Source organism: Solanum tuberosum, unplaced genomic scaffold (genome assembly GCF_000226075.1).
Source record: "Solanum tuberosum cultivar DM 1-3 516 R44 unplaced genomic scaffold, SolTub_3.0 scf00528, whole genome shotgun sequence".
Lineage (NCBI taxonomy): Eukaryota > Viridiplantae > Streptophyta > Magnoliopsida > Solanales > Solanaceae > Solanum > Solanum tuberosum.
Genome location: NW_006239446.1, coordinates 61836 through 84375, shown reverse-complemented (window position 1 = coordinate 84375; position 22540 = coordinate 61836). Strand labels below are relative to the sequence as shown.

The 22540-nt window shown below is 34.3% G+C and overlaps 3 protein-coding genes across 4 annotated transcripts; 1 reads left to right on the top strand and 2 right to left on the bottom strand.

The window, feature by feature from the left end:
- The first annotated feature begins 1502 nt into the window (after positions 1-1502).
- Positions 1503-2471, top strand: LOC102605947 (RING-H2 finger protein ATL73-like). The gene has a single exon (XM_006364938.2). It carries the CDS (start codon positions 1702-1704, stop codon positions 2251-2253), a length of 552 nt encoding a protein of 183 aa, XP_006365000.1. The 5' UTR covers positions 1503-1701; the 3' UTR covers positions 2254-2471.
- A 2069-nt stretch (positions 2472-4540) lies between these two features.
- Positions 4541-12474, bottom strand: LOC102605382 (uncharacterized protein At2g40430-like). Of its 2 annotated transcripts, none has more exons than XM_006364936.1 (13): positions 12288-12474; positions 10386-10558; positions 9475-9644; positions 9258-9306; positions 9145-9170; positions 7732-7812; positions 7533-7643; positions 7333-7415; positions 6003-6122; positions 5788-5910; positions 5467-5533; positions 5286-5365; positions 4541-4897 (listed from the first exon to the last, which is right to left on the bottom strand). In XM_006364936.1, exons 2-13 carry the CDS (start codon positions 10549-10551, stop codon positions 4891-4893), a joined length of 1083 nt encoding a protein of 360 aa, XP_006364998.1. In that variant the 5' UTR covers positions 10552-10558; positions 12288-12474; the 3' UTR covers positions 4541-4890. The 2 variants fall into 2 exon arrangements, with proteins under 2 accessions (XP_006364998.1, XP_006364999.1); XM_006364937.1 differs by having other exon boundaries at positions 10386-10555.
- A 1018-nt stretch (positions 12475-13492) lies between these two features.
- Positions 13493-21373, bottom strand: LOC102605049 (choline-phosphate cytidylyltransferase 1-like). Its single transcript, XM_006364935.2, has 8 exons — positions 21100-21373; positions 20602-20715; positions 17716-17811; positions 17405-17447; positions 16965-17120; positions 16641-16721; positions 14030-14128; positions 13493-13893 (listed from the first exon to the last, which is right to left on the bottom strand). Exons 1-8 carry the CDS (start codon positions 21276-21278, stop codon positions 13738-13740), a joined length of 924 nt encoding a protein of 307 aa, XP_006364997.1. The 5' UTR covers positions 21279-21373; the 3' UTR covers positions 13493-13737.
- Between the last annotated feature and the right edge of the window lie 1167 nt (positions 21374-22540).

The window sequence follows — 22540 nt, the reverse complement described above, 5'->3', positions numbered from 1 at the left end:
ATTTTTTTAATATAACTTTGGATTAGACTAGTTTACACGTATCTTGACTTAAACTAATTTCACAAGATACATGTTACATCGTATTAGTAACAGATATCAAGTAATTTTGTTCATCAAAACTAAAAAAAATAAAAAGAAATTATATTTTTTCTGTACAGAAATCTCAAATAAAGCCTTCAACATTAGTATTGCCTTTAATTAGATCTCTCGTGGGACATCAATGTAATATGCCTCCAAAATTTTAATATTTTATATTGTTGTCCATATACTTTGCTATCTTTCATCAATATCATCAAATCAAACATATTATCATCTTATTCATCTCTTGGATAAGAACAAATCATGTTCATAATTCTTTTCTTATATACCTCCCTTGTGTGAGGGGCCGCAGGGCCGTCTTAACCACTAGGCCACTAAAGTCATCGCTTGGGACCCCATATTTTTAGGGGTCCCCAATTTTAAAAAAAATACTTATACATATTACTTAAAATTATATGTATTTTTAAAATTAAAAAAAAAACATGTGAGAAGTATAAAAAAACAAAATAACCGTTAGTTTTCCCCACTTTTCTAAGGGAATGAAACATTTTTTGAAAATAAATTCCTTAAGTGGGAAATTGTGTTTCTTTATTTATCTCCTAAAAATTTGACCTATATTATTATTTACCTTATACTCATCTTTTTTATTCTCTATTTTATTATTTTTATTCTCAATATTGAACTCTCTCCTAAAAAAATGGTTTACTGTTGCTTACAAGTTAAAAAAAAACAAAATTTGCTTTTGAGTGTCTTCTTCAAAATCTTAAGAAGTGCAACAAGCAATCATTATATTGAAGGAACACAACACTATTTCAATATTGTTATATCAACTTATCAAATTCGTGTGCCAGGTTTTATTATTCTAACTTTATTTTATAATTTTTCTTGAACTTTTATTACTGTTGATATTCTTAGTTAGTAAGTATATATATTCTCGTTTTAGTTATTATTAAGAGAAATAATACAAGTAGAAGATAATGGTTTAGTGGAAATACTCAATCAAATAAAAAGACTTGATTCTTTTCCTAATGCATATATTTCTTATAGAATAATGTTAACAATTCTTGTAACTATAGGCTCGGCTGAAAGAAGGTTTTTGAAACTAAAATTGATAAAATCTTATCTAAGATCAACAATGTGAGATTGAATGCATTAGTTATATTATTAATTGAAAAGGAATTACTAAAACAAATCGATTACAAAACAGTAATTAATGACTTCACATCTAAAAATGCTAGAAAAATAGATTTTAGATAAATATATACATGACTATTTTTTTTTTGAAAAAAAAAAGAATTAAAAAAAATATTTGGGCCCCTCTTTAAGGTTTGGCTTTAGGCCCCCAATCTTGTTGAGTCGACCTTGGGAGGGGGGTTGGGGGGGGTCCCAAACATGTTTTTTTTTTTTTTGGTGATAGTATAAACTAAAAGGCTAGACAATGGATAACCAACTAGCCATATCCTAATATCCTATGCCACCACTTTTTTTTTGCTTCTTTTTTTCCATTAATACCATTGAATTAAGTTTCATTTTTCACTCCCTCATATATATCTCATGTTGAAGCTCCACCCTAGACCAAATTAAAACTCGATAAGGAAGGAGAGGTTGTTCTAATTCCAGAATCATAACGATCATATTTTTCTCTACTTAATTAATATTTTCATGGCTAAACGTCCCCTCATGCATATGACTCCAACACAAAGCCCAATCATGAGCCTAGATCCTTTTAAAACCCCTTTTCTTGATCATGATCAAGTCTATAATAACAATGGAAGTACACTAAACTTGAACATGACATTGATCATTGCTGCCCTAATATGTGCTTTAGTTTGTGCTCTTGGCTTAAACTCCATGTTACATTGTGTGTTTCAATGCACTCAAAGGACTATCTCTGAGCCAGTTGAATGGGTAGCTTCAAAGAGAGTCAACTCTGGACTTAAGAAGAAAGATATGATTGCTTTGCCAACATCTACTTATAATAATAATGCAATTTCAAGCACAACATCTTCATCATCATCGTCATCGTCGTCATCGTGTGCTATTTGCTTGTTGGATTTCATGGATGGAGAAAGAATTAGGGTTCTTCCTCAATGTACACATTCTTTCCATGTGGTTTGTGTTGATGAATGGCTACTCTCACATTCTTCTTGCCCTACTTGTAGGCTTCTTCTCAAGTCTAGTAATTGTTTGGGAATTTTCACATCTCTAGTTTAAAATAAAAATGTCTTATGATAACTATTAGAGTTGTTTTTTTTTTTAAAAAAAAAACATTTTCATCTAAGAGATGAAGTGTTGATGTTTGATTTTGCTTTTATGATAATTGTGTGCTAGCTAGACACTATGTCATTGTAACAAAAAGTTGTTACAATTAGTTCTTGGTAAATTCTACCATAGTAGGAGAGAACTTCGAATATATTCATGTTATATGTTGATGAGGCGGGGTATTAAAGATGATTAATTTTCGATTTAGATGTCAGCTTCAGATTTGGAGCGTATTTGATCTTTAAGTTTGAATAAAAGAAAGGGTCAATTGAGGATCAAACATAACATTTTAAGAATACAAGATATATGTATATAATCTAGGAAAAATTACAGAAATCCCACCTTTTAGTTTATTTATTACCATTATCCCCTATAAGTTTTACAAATCTCAAAAATCCCTCATTTTCGCGCATCAGATTAGTGTATCATCGCTTATATTATTGTATCTCGCGCATCAGATTAATGTATCAGCTTATATTATTGTATCCGCTTGAGGGATTTCTGTAATTATAAACTTTTAAGGGATAAATTGTAATTTTGCCTTAAAAGTATGTGATTTCTATAATTTGCCCAATAATCTATCATAATTGCCCTAATTCTTTTTCAAAAGTTTAGCAATGAAATGTAACTTTAATTACAATAATTGAGAGTTATTTTTATGATAGATGAAACAACATGCCACTAATACTGAAAAGAAAGAAGACCACATGAAACATGATCAACTTTTTTATGCCCTCATTTTTTCAACTTTTGGACAATTTCCACTTAAAAGTTTTTCAAATAAATGGACTCAATTTGAAGTATTACTTTTGGTACTTTATTAGACTAATTGTCTTATGAGTTTATTTTCATTAATTTAATCCAAATTAAAGAATCTTAGGTGTAGCAAGAAAATACAAAATATTGAAACGACGTCTTTCCACCACAAATTAAAGGTACTCTTTATTGGGATTATCCTCCAAGATATTCTTTCTTGTCGTATCACAAAAATTATTTGGGAACTGATACTCCAATCAGTTCATTTCACGCTCTCTATCCGTCTCATTTCAACTATCGTTTTTATTCATTACACATCTATTAAGAAATTATTATAAATACAACGTACAATACTTTACTAAGTTATCCTTTGGTTCCTTTTAAGTATTACTTTTTCTAATTTTTCGAATTCAATTTATATGACTTATTTTTCTTTTTCATCACTTTAAAAAAGAATGACACATTTTTGGAAATCATAGTACTCTAGCTTAGTTGGTTGACTATCTAAACTCTCACCTTATTAGTGAAGGTTCGATTTTCCATATTGTAATCCCCTTCCTCCATCTCCAATTATTTTTATATTTAGTAACAATTTAACTTTAAAATACTCATTTTATCCATAATGAAATAATTTTATAATCACACAAACATCTATGACTTAGTTAGGCCACAAATTTAATAAGTCTTTCATTCTTTTTTAAAAATTTGTGTCAAGTCAAACTACATTATATATAAATTAGGACGAAATATGATGTTAAAGCCTAAGTGTATAAAAACCACAAAACTAGAAAACCTAATTAAAAAAAATTCTTACCAAAAGGGTACGGATATCTAGAAAACCTAATAGTAGTATTTGACAAAACTTGCAATCCAACTTTGGGTTGGATATTTTTCTGTTCTCACAAAGTGAAGCCCACAGTTTAGTGTATTCTCACTTTTTTTTGCTTTTTTTTTATTTCAATTTCATATAAAGTGATTAAATTTCCTTTTCCATATGTCCCTTTTTCCCACTATTTGTCTTCTCTCTTTGTTTATGTTGTCAACTCACACACATATTGTGTGGTTAAACATACATATCTTATTATAATGTAGACTCTCCTTCACCACCAGCGAAATCATAATTTTTACTAAGGCAATTTAAAATATAGAAAGATAAACACATGGGGAAGTTTTAGCTCGAATTTGAGGAGTTTCATGCCTTATTAATCAAATTAGACATTACTAGTAGCTAGGTACATTTAGTATAGCTGAACCTGTACAACATGACAAGCCCATGAAGAAAAATGAGTAGAAGATGTTCAAGTTTTGAAATTAGAATTAGTGATATCGACTTGGTCAAATGTGATAAAATAAAAAGTCGACCTAATTAGAGTAATTAAAAACTTTGGGGTACATATTAAGATTTTGAATTCTTATGAAAAGTTTAAAATGCTGACTGGGAATCATTTTTGGTTCATCAAGAGGAAAATTGTAAGAGCAGTCATAAAACACCAATCAATCTTCTGCCTCCAGATATATCAGTATCAGTTTTTGCTCATTTGCCAAATTTAGTAATCAATTAAAACAGCAATGTCTTCAAATTACTGGTTTTTTCTCCCAAAGCAAATTGACTATGACTATAAAATATTTGGTGTAATAAACCATGTATCAGTAAGACAAACAGATCTACATATCCATTTTGCTAACAGTAAGAGCAGCCAGCTCTCCCACTCCAAATTTGCAGATATAAACCAAGACCTTGCTGTCTAGAGTGTCTCTCATCCAAGTGCTCGGGATGATGGTCTCATATGGCGGTGATGAAAACATTTTATCTGTGTTACTCTGCAATGAACTCTATTTCCTGCACACATATCATCCCAGAAACAATTAGCAAGAAATGTTTTGATGCCCAGTATGTTTCTTTTGAAACAGTAAACAAAATGGCACAAGGACAAGTAGGTCGATACATGCAGAGAAAAGATGAGTTCCGTTACTTGAAACCTAAAGCAGAGGAAGTTGATGCATTGTTATCATTACTCAGTTTGTTTCTTTTGTAAAAAATGAAAAGTAATGATAACAATGCATCAACTTCCTCTGCTTTAGGTTTCAAGTAAAGAGATTACTCCGCAATTGTCACATGGTTTACACACACTTCAAGACAACATGCAATACTTTTAATTTCAAATAATAAGCAAAGCCCAAACCAGAAAGCCTGGCTTAATTTCAAACAACAAGCAATCTTTACTAACCTGCTACTCTTTTTTGAAGGAACAACTAGTCCCCTTTTCTCAAGGCTTTTAAACCGATCTCTTGCAAGGGTGCAACATCCCTGTTCGAAACAGAAGACAAACCACATAAGAGAAAAACCTTGAAAATAGAAATAAATGTGACAACAGCCAATTTAGAGAAAATTGAAATCAGGAATGCAACCTTTAATTTACGGAGGGAACCAGTAATCTCTTCAGACAGTAAAACCTGAGCAGGAGCAGGCACAAATCTGAAATGACAGAGGTCATTAATCTTTTTGTCAACATCGAAGTTATAGCAGGAATAAAGCAAAACCACAAGAAAATGAGTCTCATTGCTCAGTTCATGCAATCATCATTCTTTCAAACCCCAAGCTCCCAGTTGAAACATTTTTAAGAGTTACAACCATAAGAATTCCTTTGAAATCTGATGTTCTATAAAAACACTTTTTCACAGCAAATCAATTGTTGAAATTTTTTTACTTCAAAATGAAACAGCACATACTTGCGCTTTCCCAAGCGTGGTGGACAAGATTTTAGTTTTTCTTTTATAGCAGTAACACGACGTAGATGTCGTTTCTGTTTTTCTCCTTCCTCTCTCTCTATTTCTTGAATTATATCCGGTAAGCTGCAGGCACAAGAACATATCAGAATCTATACAAAAGGCAAATTCTATTTAACTGGAATATGATTAGCCTGATAATCCAAATATTAGCGAACCTATCAATCTCTTTGGAGAGTTGTGCTGCTTTTGTTGCTTCAGCTTCTGCTTTCAACTGTTCTTTGCGTCTAGCCCGTCGATTCTTATCAACTTGTGTCAGCATTTTGGGCTTTTGCGACCTGCATAAAGTTTAAAAAATGATGTATAATAACATTTAGTGTTAAATGAAAGATCTGAGAACTAGCAATAATGCACTCAACGTAACATGGATTGCCAACGAAGCTGAAGATAGCGCACTGCAAACTTTCAGAACACATAACTGACTTACAAAAAAGAAAATGTTGAACACTGGTTCACTCTACAACTGATCATCATTAGGACATTTGGATCATGACCACCAAAGGAAACAGATATGACGTCGGATATCACACTTACTGGGGACTTAGCTCACAATCAACTCAGCTAGATTAAGGATCAAACCTCTTTACATTTAAAAATATGATTTCAGATGTAGTTGACTTAAACTGAAGTCTGAACATATCCAAGCAACCAAATATTAGTGATATACAATGTACTCATTCAGCATCTTTAACCAAATATAAAGGATGTTCCTTGCACCCAAGGGTGTGGCCTAGCGTCAATGAAGTGGTTGGGAATCCTGAGGTCTCAGGTTTAAAACTCAGTGGAGACAAAAAACACTAGGTGATTCTTCCCATCTGTCCTAGCCTTGGTGGAAGAAAATAAGAACTACTACTAATGCTGGAAATAAGAGCTTCTTCCCCACCAGCAGCAAAAAGTAAACAAACAGAACAGGGCAAAACTGGATTCAAATAAAGAAGGATGAAGGAAGCATGGGGTCTTAGACCATCAGTGGTAGCGGTACATATATCGCCTTTGACCTCATAAACATCCATCAGCTTAGGACTATGTGAAAACTATTAAACATGCAAAGCCACATAAAATGAGATTGTGTTTCTAGTGAGCATGAATGAAAAGGAATTGGAAGTAGAATGCAACAATTATGAAAACAAAAACGAGGACAAGGCAACTCATGTTAGCCTTGTAAAGTTATAGAAAAAATTTAGGACTTCAGGCTAATTGGGTATAACCAGTGTCCAGAGAATGAAATGTCTGGACACTGGTTAAAAAATTTAGGCAACTCATGTAGATTTAACACATTGAACTGTCACATAATTAATTTCTCTGAAGCCTAAAGCCTAAAGATTGTCAAAGAAGCCTCTATTCACTATACAAATATGAATAGACACAGGTGAGTAAATTTTAAGTAAAAGTATAATTTTAAGTACTCCAGAATACTAAGCTAGCAAGGAATAGAACATGTTTCAACCGCTAATACTATCATGACAGACGAGCAATATAGAAGCTTACCTTTTATCCAAATCTGTTTTTCCGTCTTCCACTAGATTTTCATTCTCCGTGTCACTCCCACTGTCCGCTTCAAGGAAATACATCTGAGGCAAATGAATCTTCAGTGTATGCTTTACCGAGTATAAGAAAACATTGCCCATGATGCATCTGCAACAGCCATGGTCAAAAGTACTACCAAGAAATTAACAGCTTAAACTTACATCTTCTTCATTAACTGCTTCTCCAGGAACAACCAATGGAATAGGCTCTGGCCCCAATTCATTTCTATAAATTTTCTGCATTTCATCTGCAACAGCACAAGCTAGTGCATCCTGAATTGAGAAGACACGGAGCGAATTATTAATTGCATGGACTAGGAGCTCGGTAATAGCAAAATATGACATACAGAAGAAATTTTACCTGATGACTTTCGGATGGCGGATTGAATGAGCATCCTGGAGGCTCAACTTCCACAGCAGGTATAACAGAAGTCTTGGGCTTCTGTCACAGGCAATGCATATAAAATTGATTACATATACTAATGCAGATTTGTCTCTTCCCTTTTCGAAAAGTAAACTGATGCAAAATTGTTCTAGGAAAATCATAAGTTTACAATTCAAATGCTCGAGCTTTAGGACAAAAAATAAATAACATACACAGTTAAGATAATAAAGAAATGAAACTAAGAAGAAGAAGACAGGGAGGTACAAAAAATATACACCGACGCATCGCTAGAGACAAGTTATGCGAGGACTGTAATGTAGGGATTGTATCTTAGGGATTAGAGTAATACAAGGATTATAATGCATGCATTATATTGTAGGTTTAAATGCGTGTTCTGTTTAATTTAAGAAAATGATCAAATATGACAGCTATTTTGGTCATTGTAGTTGTTTTAATACTGAGTTTATAACATCATAGTAATGCTACCAAACAAGCTTGTACCAGCCAACCCACCCCAGCTGCTGAAAAGGGAAAATTATGAAAAGACTTCACCCCGCAACGGCAGGAAAGTACATAAAATCAAACCCTAAAATGCAATCACAATCTAAACATGCATCACATATTTTGATCAAGATCTTTAGACAGCCTAGAGCATCAATAATGCTAAAAGGAAGGATTTCAAATTGCCAAATGAAGGAACGAGCAAAATGGAAAAGAATCTCTTTTTGGATGCATGTTATCTTATTCGACGAAATCTTGTATCAGTTACAGATCATTGTATCTGCATAATCTAATTCGTCAAATGAAGTGGTGAAAGTGTGTCGACTGTCGAGTGAATGGAAAACTAACTGAATCAATCAATCAACTATGCATCAATCACGAACATAGTTAGGGTCAGCTATAATGGTTCACCACATCCATTTTGCTTTATTTAGGTCCATTACCTTCCACGATAAAGGATCTTTTATATCCAATCTCATGCCTCTTTTTTCCTTTATTACTCTCATCTATCCCTCTGAGAGGATAAGCAATGCAGAAGATGTGCAAGGAAAAGGTTCATCGTAAAGATGCTTTTTATATGTGATGTTTTCTTGAAAAATAAGAGATTCAATTGACTTAAGACGACTCATTTTTAAGTGGACAAAGAAGTAATCACTGTAAGGCAAAAATAGTAGTGCTAATAAAGAAAGGCAGGTTGCATTAATAAAACCTATAGCAGGTATTGCATTACAACTTATAAGGGCAACATCCAGCTGATTTAAAATATGTTTTTCATGTAAAAGGACACCAAAATTGAAAAGGAAGTTCCTGACAAGTGGCCACAAAAAAGATAAGGAGAGGAGAAAAGAAATAAAAAATTTCAAATACAGGTAGGAGAAAAAAGTGTACCTTTTTGGTTTTGATGACCAGTTCACCTGCAACAATGCAATGAAGGCTGTATTAGAAAAGTCATTTTACTACAAAAGTGACGAAGAACAAAAAGGCTCTAATCACAAGGACACCTTTATCATCCCAAATGTCAACCATGCCAGAGTCTCCACCGGACAAATCCTAATCACACAAAATTAAGAAGAAATAAACAATGAGGATCCATTAGTCATTTGCACTCAAAAGAATAGATTTTTCTCCTATTGAGAAAAGCACATTATGGCAAGGAAGCATCAGCCATAACATCTTGCACTTGGTGAGTTGAACATTTAAAATGAAATAGTGAACAACCTTTTGACCCTGTTGAGCAGTATCTTTGGCTATCTGAAGTTTACTTTTCTTCTTGGACTTCTTCCCAGTTGAAGAAGGTACAGGTTCAACAAAGGCATTGCTTTGTAGTATACTATCATATCGAAGTACTTTCTCCCGGTGTTTTTCAATTTTCCGTTTGACAGAAAGATCTGGATTGTAGACATAAAAGCTTGTCATTTAATCATTGAAGAAGGATTCGCCAACAAAAAACGACAGAACTGCAGTAAAGGGACAAGGAAGATGCACCCATGATGAACGTCAACTGCTACATATTCCAGAGATATAGTACTTAAGGTGATTCTAAACTGCCGTCTTCTATTCCTAAAATGTCAGTTACTATCTCCAAATTTCGTCCGGCTTCATATTACACCCAACAATTGGATGGGAACAGGAACCATTGACTGAAAGTAACACCGAAACAATTGTTCCTGAAACGTTTCTGCAAGTCTAAAACAGACATGAACATTCAATCTGCTCTCAAGATTGAATTTTTTCCATAATTACAACTCTATGAGATACCGAATTATTTTGTCTACTTGTCTTAGTACACAATACTCTTGACTGATTCCACCAAAACAAAATTCTGGAGGAGATTATCAGAGCACCCAGTTATTTCCCGTGTACCAAAAAATTACTGTTAAAGAAACAACCATTTTCAAGTGTGGGGCAATCCAGTTATCCAACCAAAAGTAGTTCAGTACATCTGTTGAAACAGTAAATAGCATACATGCCAATCCATCTAAAGACTATATCAACTGCTAGAACATATACCTGAACGCCAGCCTGATGTCAAAATCGGCTTCTTCTTTTTTTACCTTGCTATGTACTTGAACAAAAGATATTTTCTGGAAATTTTCAACCGGGAAAAAAAATGCTGAAAAATAGAATACCTCTGGATTTGTCGACGTAAAAGAGAGAGTCACTGGGAACTTGAGCAAGAGAACCGCCGGAAAGAGCATCTTTGGTGGAGTTGTCAAAGAAATCTTCAATATCCTCCGTACTTATGTTTGCTCTCCATGCCTTCTTCCCTTTCCTTGAACTCTTATTCTTCCCCATCTCTCTACTTAACAAGTGCGGTAAAAGTCATATTGAAAGCATGGTTCCAAAACAGATTTAGCATTAATGTAAAATACTCACTTGAGATTTTATACCTATTAATTCCTAAGTGAACAAGTAGCAAAGTCAAAGAGATGACTGGACAGTGTTAAGAATAATGTGTCAAGATTTGGTAAGCTAAAACTCTCATAGAATGGGATATGGATCTCTGACAGCTGCTGCACAAACAGGGTGGGCCAAACCAATCTGGAAAATTATTACCACTAAATTCTTAACGGATTTAGTCTTAACTAATGATACTAAGGTTCATTATTCAGGATTTAAGAAGTGGTAAGCACAACGAAGAGAGCAACAAAGTCCCTGAACAATCATGGGTTTATGAACAGTGAAATGAAGAAAATAATCGCAAAAAAAAAAAATTGCATAGGAAATTGCTACTTCCTCTGTCCCTAATTACTTGTCCACATTTCCTTTTTTAGTTGTCCCTAATTACTTGTCCATTTTGACAAATCAATAAAGGACCTATTATACACTCAATTAATTACTTTGAAAAAGGTAGAACTTCTTGAATATCTTAAGTTTTTAATTCATCCACTTCATAATTAATAAGGGTAAAATGGTAAACTCACTATGTCAATTATTGTTTTCTTAATAGGTGTGTCAATTCAAAAGTGGACAAGTAATTAGGGACAGAGGGAGTACTTCTTACTCACAACTTAAAAAATAAAGAAGGGTGCTACGTTCAGAACTTCAAAAGGGGCACATGTAGTGAGTTTAAACATACTTGAGCCATTCAAGACTAGGAAGGGGTACCATTAATCTCAAGTAAGCAGTAACAATTCTCTTAATTGCATTACATTTGAGGGGCCCCATTTTTTAGCAATAATAAGATAATTAATCAGTACTCTTAAAAATATAGTCCGTTTCAATCTTTAGTTTAAGACTAGAAGATTCAACTGTCTTATTTACTTTTTTTTTTCTTTATTTGCTTTCTTGTATCAAATTTCGGTTCAGTTCTTCGGTGTCCAGTTTTGAAATAGTGTGCACCAAATACCGAATCAAACTTCGGTTCAGTGTTTTTAAAATGGGTTTTTGGTGCAAATGACAATAAAATTAACAAAATATTTAACTTATAAACTTAACATGAAAATTCAAATAAATACAGGCTCTTAAGTCTCTTAATGACTCTTTTTTGATAACACTCTTCTCAGCCTAGCAGCCTAGCAGCCTAGCATTCTTTGGTGTTATCAAACATCAACATTCAATATCTAAGTAATAAGTTAGCACTGCTCTTAGAACTATGAACTAACTTAATAGGCTGAACTATGAACTAAATTTGTTCTATTTCAAGGTAAACTAACTTAGCAGGCAGCCACTCACAGGCTCGCAGCAGTGCAGCACGGGCACTTGCACACAATACTCTGGAACACAATAGTCTAACCAGTTGCCAGCACCACAGCAGCCATGCCAATTGCCAATTGGCAAGTTGCTTAGCAGTCACAAAAAAAAGAAATCTAACTTGGCAAAACACTTGAGCAACAGCAAGCCAGCAACACAATTCAAAAAAAATAAATTACCAGGCACTAGGCAGCCAGCCCAACAACATCAAACACAAGAAATCAATACTTAAAACAACAGAAATATCTTAAAATTTAGCTTGCTGTTTTGCTGTAGGCAGAGAAGAGAGACCGAGAGATACATACTAAAAATTACTAAGGTGAGACGAGGTAGCTTACAGTCCGTTACGCTGAGAGATTGAGAGTCGACAGACGAGAGTTTTGCTGCGCCGCTGTGCTTGCTGGTCGCCGACACAGTGGCTGTGAGAGTTCAGAGAACAGAGAAGAGAGGGCTGGAGGCTGTGGCCTGTGACTTTTGATTTAGGAATTAGGGCTCCAAATACAAATAGGTTAGTGGGAGCTAAAATCTGATATGGGTTGGGTCAAAATATATAATAAGTATTTTAAATTTATTTAATAAAATTTCAGTTTTTTGGTGCACCAAAAAGTCATGACCCTTACATTGAATCAAATAACTGAATTTTCAAAAGATAAAATCGACACCAAATCAAAACACCAAAGAATCAATTTTGAAAAATTGAATTTATTCAATTCGATTGTATTTATGTCCACCCCTAATTAAAGGTATAGTTCACTAACTTTAGTCTTCATTTCTAATGTAACAATTATTTTAAGCTAGAATGACAGTTAAAATGTGATGAAAGAAATATATATATACACGCCAAAAGGGTAAAGATATCTAGAAAATCTAATTATTTCAGAAAACTAGCAAATCGACTATGGTTTGGATATTTTTCTTTTCTTGCGTTGTTTTACTTTCCTTGTTGGGGAAAAAAAATCTAAATATACAATTTAAGCACATAAATAATGCATTTTGTCTTCACTGTAGTTAATATACATCAATTTATACCATTGAAGCATACATCAATTTACAAGAACCGGGCTAGTAAGGTAGTAGCTCCAATTACTGGTTAATTGGGAAAATCATCATAAATGATTTCATCTTTCAGGCACCTCTCAGCAAGTTATCCCAAATATTTTCTCACATATTCAATCGAGGAATTTTAAGAATTCATACACACAGAGATGACCGGAATATCCAATAGTTTTAATATGTGACTCACGAATTGAGATGGTTTATGAGAGTTTTAACTTACTCACTATGGAGTTATGATTGAGATAAAGTTACATATAATATTTATGTAGATATTAAAAAGTTTCATAAAGAACAATCGCTAATTATGCCTTAGCATATTATAATATAAGTAATCCTCTTGAACGAAAAAAAAAAAACATGCTGATACAAAGAGCATAGTCATTTTGCCAGAAGATATTTGATCCCCCATCAATAAAAAGCTTAGTGCATTCACTAATACATGTACTGTGCATAAATACACCTACCCGTATCAATCGCCAAAAGAGGAGAGGAAAAGAAAATAGCATTTTCAAGAACATATGATTATTCATCTCATATTTAGACAAATCACTCTGATTGACAGCGTTATGGTACAAGACTATGCTTGATCACGGTTTACAACACAACTAATTGCCACTACATTCTAACAAAAGAAAACACGCGCATCCAACCGTTAGACATAATACATCTTCATCCAACTTGATCCATAAACTAAATTTTACATCACCACATAACATGAGAAAGTAAGCAACCCTAGTCTTCATCTTCACCATCGTAGTATTCTTCATCTTCGTCGCTGCTCCCGTAATAGTAGTCATATTCATCATCATCCTCTTCTTTGTCATATAGAAGCCCTTTTATACTCTTGGTCCTCATCTGCTCTTGAATTCGGTCTCTTATGACAGTTCCCTGTTGAAATTCCAATGTGTATGGTATGATCACAAGTGCAAATATAAACTACTGGAAAACTGTAGGGGATTAAACACCAGATAGAGAGAGACAACAAGAAAAGAGAGGGATGGGAAAAGCGGCAGAGAGATCTTACCATTTTGTGGCAACCCTCTTCAAACATCTCAAGGAAACCAGCAACCAATCTATCAGCATTCTCCACCCAAATATTTCGATGCTTTGCTACTGTTTGTATCTGCAACAACTAGTCTTTTTAACGTGTTTTGTGCTAGAAGACTAGAAATAGCTTTTACTGAGAAAGTGATGGTTCTTCAATGACGACAAGCATCTGTCTTATGTTTATTTCATTAACATACGAAAAAGCTATCGGAACTGCTACATACTGCTCCGTTTTTGGTAACACTGAGTTACAAAAGACATAGTGAGAATAATCACGGAGAAGAAAGAGCTTTCTTTACTCGGAAACCTAGCATATAAGATGAAAAGTAGCTTCGTCTATCATAGTTTAGCACTTCAGCTCACTCTTCAAAAGTCCAGATAATTGCAACTTCCACCATCTCCACCACCCAAATTCTACAAGGTGATAAACTATAACGAATCGGAAATTAATACTCCACCTGTTCCAATTTCCCCGATCATTGTACATTTCAATTTGAATTAGTAATTTTGTGTCCAACTCTAAACAGTCCTTACCAACTTATGCATCTGATCATATATGTACTATCTATTCCAACAAATAATATAAAAGAACGGGGTTTGGATGCGTTGGCAGTTCATTCCAATTTATGTGAAGGAGTTTGACTAAAAGGAAGCTTGAAGTTCATTTTTTTTTTTTAAAAGGATGATTTTTGAAACTTGTGGTCTAAAATAAGCTATAGAAATTTACGTGGCGATAAATCATTTCAATAGGGATAAAATGGAAAGTTTGAAGTTAAATTTTACTAAATTTGAAAAGATGTCATTCTTTTTGGGACCAACTAAAAAGGAAAGAGTGTCACATAGAGGGAGTAGTAATTAGTAGAATAGTAAGAGGAAAATTTACCCAGAAGGTAGTACACATTGCAACACAACATTAACCATAATCGGATGCAAGCTCAATGACAGAAATAAATATATATACTATCCCTATTAAAAAAAATATATACTTATATACTATTAACCGAGCCGCATCATAATGGGGAAGCAAACCGCAAAAGCTCATGAACACTTCATTACAGGTTGAGAAAATTACTTATACTAATTAAAGGCTCCAGGCTTCTCAACAAATGAAACCATACCAGTGTTGATTTAAACAAAAGAACCATCCACCTACTAAAACAAACAATTCGGTCAGCAAAGATATCTACTTATGCATCTAAAAGTGGTTGGACATCACCCTACTCATAAGAAATAGCAACTAAATGCACAAGCAATGATCCAGGCTAATATAGCTAATGTGAAAATTGTTTTGTATCCAAAAGTTCCTATGCATGACATAATATGAATGCTTCATCTCCTTGGGGACAAACTTGACCTTATGAAAATGTTGTCAGCTTTAAATATAAAGGATCTAATAATACGAGAACCTACAAGAACATGTCAGTTGTACAGCGATGATAAAAGATTAGAACACCTAACACTGACATATAATGTTGATATTCCATTATAGGATGTGTTAAACCAAGTCGCCTATACTTCATAATATTTGCCACCACAACAACAACAATATACCAGTATAGTCCCACAAGTGGGGTCTGGGGAGGGTAGGGTCTATGCAAACCTTACCCCTACTACCTACCTTTGTGGGGTAGAGAGGCAATTCAATTGTATCCTTGAATTCAACCTTACCTTATATACTATCATATTGTTTCCCGTGCTACCCCTTCATTGCTCAAAGTGTCATTTGCACAATATTTCTATGTGTTCTAAATGCCTTCTATGTGGAGAGAAATGAAATAAGAGCCATCTATTATTTATCCATCGCAAAGTTACCAGTACTCTGAGGCAGCTCTTTAGTCTTGTATGAAAGGGCTCTAATGGATAATGAATGAAACAAATAGCCAACTATTTATCCATTGCAAAGTTACTAGTACTCTGTGGCAGCTCTTACCAAGTATGAAAGGGTTCAGATGGATAATGAATAGAACAAGTAGTCATCTACTTATCCATTGTAAAGTTACCTGTAATCTGTACAGCTCTTACTGAGTATGGAAAAGGCTCAAAATGGATAATTAAGAAAAACTGCTGTGTTGCTAGCATGCTGGAATGATCCAGACAATTTTGTAAGGCAGAAGAGATGGTGGAGAATATTCCTACATGCATCTGGTGGGAACAATAGGGTAAAAGAAAAAGGAATGTGTGATTGTTTTGAAGATGTAGCCACCTCAACAGAAGATATATATTGTATATATTTTTGTTTCATTTTTGGTGTAAGGAGGGCCTAGCAGAAGATATAGAGATTATGTAGTTGACATTATTGGGTCATTGTAACTAGTTAAGGGATCGGTTTTTTTTTTTTTTTGGGTTCCTGTAACTATGTTTCTCTTATATACTCTTTTGGTTATATAAAATATGGTTACCTTCTTTTAAAAAAAATAATTTGCACAAACGATAGAGGACATAGATCTCAATATCCTTTTTCCTTGCTTTTTTCAGATAATTGCCAAACTATATTCAAAACCACATATTCTATGGAGATTGGAGACACTTCTGACAAGCTTGTATTCGAAATAGAGAACTGAAAAGCAGTCAAATAATTAAGAATATACCTTCTCTTCCACTTTCTCTTGTTGTTTCTTTACTCTCTCATGCAACTTTTTCAAACCCCTGTTCACTCTCAGCCTTTTTTCCTGAAAGAAGCAATAATGAAATTAATACCTAGCAAAGCAAATAATGAAACAAAATGTAACCTTTGACTCTGCGCCATTGATTCTACTATTATTAGTGAGGAATAAAGCTAATGCTAGCAGAAAGTCTACATCATTCAATTAGCACACTTATTCTTTTCATTGCATTTGCAAAATAAGAAAACTTCTTTCCTGAGAAAGGTAAGGTATTATTACATCACCCAATCAAAACACTAAAGAGTATACCTTCACATAGCTCAGACCAAGATCTGTTCTTGAATATCCTCGGTCCAAATTGCGCATCACATATTCATTGTAGTCTTTTACAATCCTCATTATTAAATCTGAAGTAGATATTCCATCAGTTCGCTTGGTCTCCAAGAACTTACCAATGGACTTAACCTAATAACACAGGTTTTAAAAATATTCACATTACACATGGCTTCACAGCAAGCATTAAAGAGTGAATATCAAACTAGATATCTTATACTGATTAATAAAGGATCAACAATGAGCAAATTAAGACTGACTTTCATACAGCATGTTAAAAAGATGAACAAGTTGCAAATCACCCTGGTTTATGCACAGAAAAACTCTGTACAGACACAAACTAAATTGTTTAAAAGAAACATCAAATGAATAAGGTAAAAGTCGCATATGAAAACTGAAGTTCATTTTGGACTTACATACTCGTAAACGTCATTTCCAGCTCCACTTGCATCCGCATAACTGACGTGTACAGACAAGAAGACGAAAAATTAAAAGAAAAATATCTATGAACCCAAAATGAAACACAACACAAACAAATAAAACAAAGATAATCACACAACGGGGGAAGACCTTAAATTAGTTATGTAAAGCTAAATCCATCTTAAAGTAAAATAATGAATTAGTCAGATAAGGCATATCAAAAGCTGGTCTAAATATAGTTCAAATGAACCAGGGACCCTTATGCAAATCAACAGAAGTAAAAAATTTATGGGACGTTTTGCCTTACGGAAGAGCGTCATGTGCCACATAGTCAATCCGATGTTTCTCAATGAACTCCGGGGTAACAACCCAAGGCGCATCTGGAATAACTTCATCAACCCATCTGCATCAATGCATACACAATTAACCTAATTGAAAACGCACCATAACAAAATTGAAGATAAAGGCAGATATCAACCATTAGAAGCTACAATATTAGAACCATCATAAGCGACATTTTTTTTTTCAAAGTAAGGTAACAGGCTTGTACTGATAATAAAATCAGCATCTGGCAAGTGCTGATAACTTTATGTATAACTCAAAAAGAGAAAAAGAAGAAGAAACCTAATGTAATAGTTACTTGCAAGCCACCTATTAAATCTATCCAGTCTCATACATAATCCAAAAATTCCTGTTTACACCAAAAATAGAACAAAGAAAGACGATTCATCTTGATCTTCTAAATATAACTGCTTTGTCTTCAAAATATTTTGAGTTTCTTCCTGTCTCCGTCTTTCTCAAGCACAAAAGTTTATCAGCCATAGGCCACAAAAACTAAGCTAACACTCAAGAGCTGATGAACTTCAAAATTTAATAGGACAATTTACAGGGGAGAGATTCTGCCAACTATACAACCATAAAAGACCTTCAGCCTCGAGAAAATAAGTAGGAGTTGAAATCCCATTAAAACATCTACAATTCTTTTCTGTCCAGACACATCAAAAGATACAGGCAGGAATCAATGTGATGGACTTATCAACTTTCGATTTAGACCAGCATTCATAGGCCTCTTTTATGCTTTGTGGCATAACCCAATTACGACCAAAAATAGAGAAAAACATGCCCCAAATATCTGTGACGATTGTGCAGTGTAGCAAAAGATGTCTATTGGAATCTAATTTGTTTAGGCATATGAAGCATCTACTGATTCTGAATTTTCCTTCTGTGCAAGGCATGCTTCATGTAAAGCTGTCCAGCTAAAACATATGATCTTGAGAGAAGCTTTGATTTCCAGAGCCACCAATCAATTATCTCATTGTAGGAGAGCATAGGTGAGCAAAGCCTTCCTTCACTGAATAGGGACCATCCTTCCATTTTAGGTTGTCAGTAATACATGACATGACAAGAGTGTTCTAATTTAAGCCATAACTCTATAAGGTGAGGCAGTTCCCAGTCTTAAATATTCCTCCTGAACTGTATTTTCCAGCAGTTATTTTGCCAATTCTGAGAGATGGTGGAGTTATGTTCTGAGCTTCTGATACAAGCTTGGAAAGTCATTCTTTAGTGTAGACCCCCCTAACCATTTGTCTTCCCAGAATTAAATGTTGGTACAATTCCCAATTTAAAGGAAGAACTAAGGGAAAATTCACACCATAACTTTCTGATATTCTTCCAGGGTCCCACACCATGAGGTCTTCTTGAAAGATTGTGCACCAAGGGCTTTGATAACCATGTATTGCCTTTGAAGCCTCCATCCACAAAGAGTTCTCCTCCTTGCAATACCCCCACAACCATTTCATAAGCATACATTTATTCTGAATGCTAAATTCCTAGTGCCTAGACCTCCAAGCTGCTTAGGCACTGTGACTTTTTCCTATCTGACATGTTTAATTCATAGTTCTTGGCTTCTTGTTTCCCCCTTTCCAGAGAAAGGTTCGACTTATCTTGTCGAACTGCTTGACAACTTTGTAAGGCAGTGGTATGAAAGACATTTGGTATGTGGGAATGCTATCCAAAATACTGTGTATTAATGTGAGCCTTTCCCCATAGAGAGGTTTTGCCTCTGCCAAGATGCAAGTGTATTCTCAAACACTCCACTCCAAACATCAGGGGATCTGAATTTAGCACTAGAGAGAGGCCAAGATATGGAGTTGGTAGTGAAGTAGTACCATGCAACAACATAGAATAACTTCTTTTCCCGTACCGATACATGTGTCCTGAACAACCTCTTTTCTTTTCCAATTATCAAAACATGTATCTAGTGTAACGGCCTTCTCCTTTTTGATTTAGATTGTAGTTGTTCACTCAATTCTCACATTTTAAATGGGTCATTGCCGAAGTTATACAGTCTCTCGGCTTCAAAAGCAGCAGTAACCACTGCATTGTCATGTTCTTGAGCAAAAATGCACACAGCAAAGGATGGTCTTGATAAGAAGGTTGGTAAAAAGGAATACCTAGAGTAAGCCTCTTTGTAATTTTATCATCTTCTACCATTGATAAACAAAAAAATAAATTGAGATAACCCCTAAATTTTTTGAAATTAAGGGCTTAAATTGTGATTTTTCAGTAGAAGAAGCTACCAGTAACACATACCCAGCATATTTACGCAAAAACCGTTACCTAATCTTGAATCGATGTGATCCCCCAAAAATTTAATGATTTTGTGTGCAATGTAGTCCCAAGTCCCAACACAATGGCCTCCCCTTTTACTTTGTAATATAGCTAACAATGTCTTTCACTTTTCTACGTTCTGTAAATTTTGCATCTTCTTGATGCCTTCTATGAAATTCATTATCTTATTAAAAAGATGATCTTCACACATGCTAAAGTACTCTCATCCTTGTGTCTCTTATTTCTCACAACAGCAAGCATTTTTATACAAAATATCTAGAACTGACCTCAACTATTCATCTCATTGGCATCCGAAAGGAAAATGAACAGACAACTACAATCATTTTAAAAATCAAAGTTACCCTCAATATACACAATTTAAGAAACATCTACATAAAAACAGAAGTTCATATATTTGTGAATGTATTCAGAAGACATCAGACAACTGAATGAATCTCACCCCAGCAATTAGAGATACTCAATCATTTCAGTATTACCAAAGAAGAAGATAATTTCATTAAGATCTGACTGAAAAAAAAAGAAGTTAAACTTTAAACAAAATTGACAACCCCATAAAACCAACCTGCAGTGGCGCAAAGATTCATATCGCTCCTTTTCGTTCATAACAGTTTTTCCCTTGAATTTGTGAGTGATTTCATCATTGCAGCATCCAACAAGAAGCTGAGCGTTAGGCAATCTACATTCAGGCAATAAATCACTCAGTCCAAGTAAAACATATGTTCAATTTCACAAATTCTCCATGGCTCAACAATCATACAACTAATAATATTCCAATAAGAATCAAAAAACAACTTAGACAAACACCTATTTCGTTTTCTTCTTTTCCCGACACCTATATACTTTATCACGTAGGTATCGTTAAGTCTTCTCACCTAGGCTTACCTAGATGAGAAGAAATCAACCAGATTTCTCATTGGATCCCTCTCACAATCACTCAAAAATCCAGCATCACAATAGAGAATATAAAAATGCATGAACCACAAAATTTTAATTTTCATAATAAAAGTCAATTAATAATTCTAAAATCATATAGAGAGTATTACGCCGGATGAAAACATACAGTTTCTTAGCTTGTTCGAGGGCGCGAGCATGTCCGAAGTGAAAGAGATCATAGATGCCGTCGGCGTAAATACGAGCCGGCCGATCTGTTGGCGGTGGATTCGGTGGGATCGGCTTCAACCGTCGCTGCGGCTGTGGTGGTGGTTCTAATTGTGGATCTTCTCCTCCTCCATTCTCCATTACTATATTATTTCGGCCTTCTCTTCTCTCTCTTCTCCAAAAAATGACTTCTTATTTAACCTCTTTTGTTTCTTCTGCACCCCACACCCAACACTCCTCTCCCACACACACAAAACACGGACTACTCTGCCGACTACTACTCCCTCCGTTCCAAAATAATTACCACGTTTCATTTCTCGAAAATCAATTTTAATAATTACGGAAAAGGGTCAAAATTGGCCCTGAACTATGTGAAATAGATCACTTATACCCTTCATTATATTTTGGAATAAAAAATGCCCTTGTTGTTATCCTAAGAGACCACAAATACCCTCAAGAGTTAACACCCCAAATTTTTATTGACGTGGCAAGCCACGTGGGACTAATGCTTCCACCTAGCGTTGCCAACTAGGATTCACTACAAAAGAACCAGACCTTTAGCGGCAATAACAGTCGCCACAAAAACCCAGAAAATCGTCACTAAAAGTTTTTAACATTAAATTCTAATTTTGTGTTTTTTTTCCATTGTTTTTAAAAAACAAAAAATGATATCGATTAAGTAGGAGTTTGAAGACACTGTATGTTTTATTTTTATGTCATGTGTAAATGTATAAAATGTACAATGATGCATTAAATAGAAAGAGATTTGAATCGAGAAGTAATTTTGATATTTTTCGTAATAATATTGTATGTTTTTAATATTAATATTGCAAGTTATTTATTTTAGAAAATTAGGTTGCAATCGAAAATTAATTATCATATTTTTTTGTTGAAAAAATAGGTTTTACTAGCGAATGGTTGTTGGAGCCTTAGTCGCCACTAAAAGTCACTCATAACCTTAGTGGCAATATTTTAGAAATTTGTGGCGACTTTGTCACCACTAAAGGTCAAGTTCTTTTGTAGTGAATCTTAGTTGGCAAAGCTTAGGTGGAGGGATTAGTCCCACGTGGCTTGCCACGTCACTAAAAATTTGGGGTGTTAACTCTTGAGGGTATTTGTGGTCTCCTGGAATAACTGCGGGGGTATTTTTGATCCCAAAATATAATGGAGGGTATAAGTGGTCTATTTCGCTTAGTTCAGGGGCAATTTTGACCCTTTTCCGTAATAATTATAAAAAAATATATTACTCTAATAATATGTTTTGTATGTTTTAATGTAATGATAAGGATTTGATACATATCGCTAATTTTTAATTTGTTTTCAAATTATTCAAAATGTAGAATTAAATGTGAATTAACTAACCAATTTGACGGCGAAATCGGCCAAATAAGTAATTCTATGAC

Bases quoted from the DNA above. Each gene is read 5' to 3' on its own strand.
- LOC102605382 (XM_006364936.1), bottom strand. From the start codon at position 10,551: ATGGGGAAGAATAAGAGTTCAAGGAAAGGGAAGAAGGCATGGAGAGCA. The intron at 9,645-10,385 runs GTATTCTATTTT...TCTACAATCCAG, and splicing joins TTACGTCGACAAATCCAGAG to ATCTTTCTGTCAAACGGAAA. The intron at 5,911-6,002 runs GTTCGCTAATAT...TTGTGCCTGCAG, and splicing joins CTCTCCAAAGAGATTGATAG to CTTACCGGATATAATTCAAG.
- LOC102605049 (XM_006364935.2), bottom strand. From the start codon at position 21,278: ATGGAGAATGGAGGAGGAGAAGATCCACAATTAGAACCACCACCACAG. The intron at 17,812-20,601 runs GTTGGTTTTATG...GCATTGATGCAG, and splicing joins GAATCTTTGCGCCACTGCAG to ATGGGTTGATGAAGTTATTC. The intron at 13,894-14,029 runs GTAAGATCTCTC...GAATTTCAACAG, and splicing joins AAGAGGGTTGCCACAAAATG to GGAACTGTCATAAGAGACCG.
- LOC102605947 (XM_006364938.2), top strand. From the start codon at position 1,702: ATGGCTAAACGTCCCCTCATGCATATGACTCCAACACAAAGCCCAATC.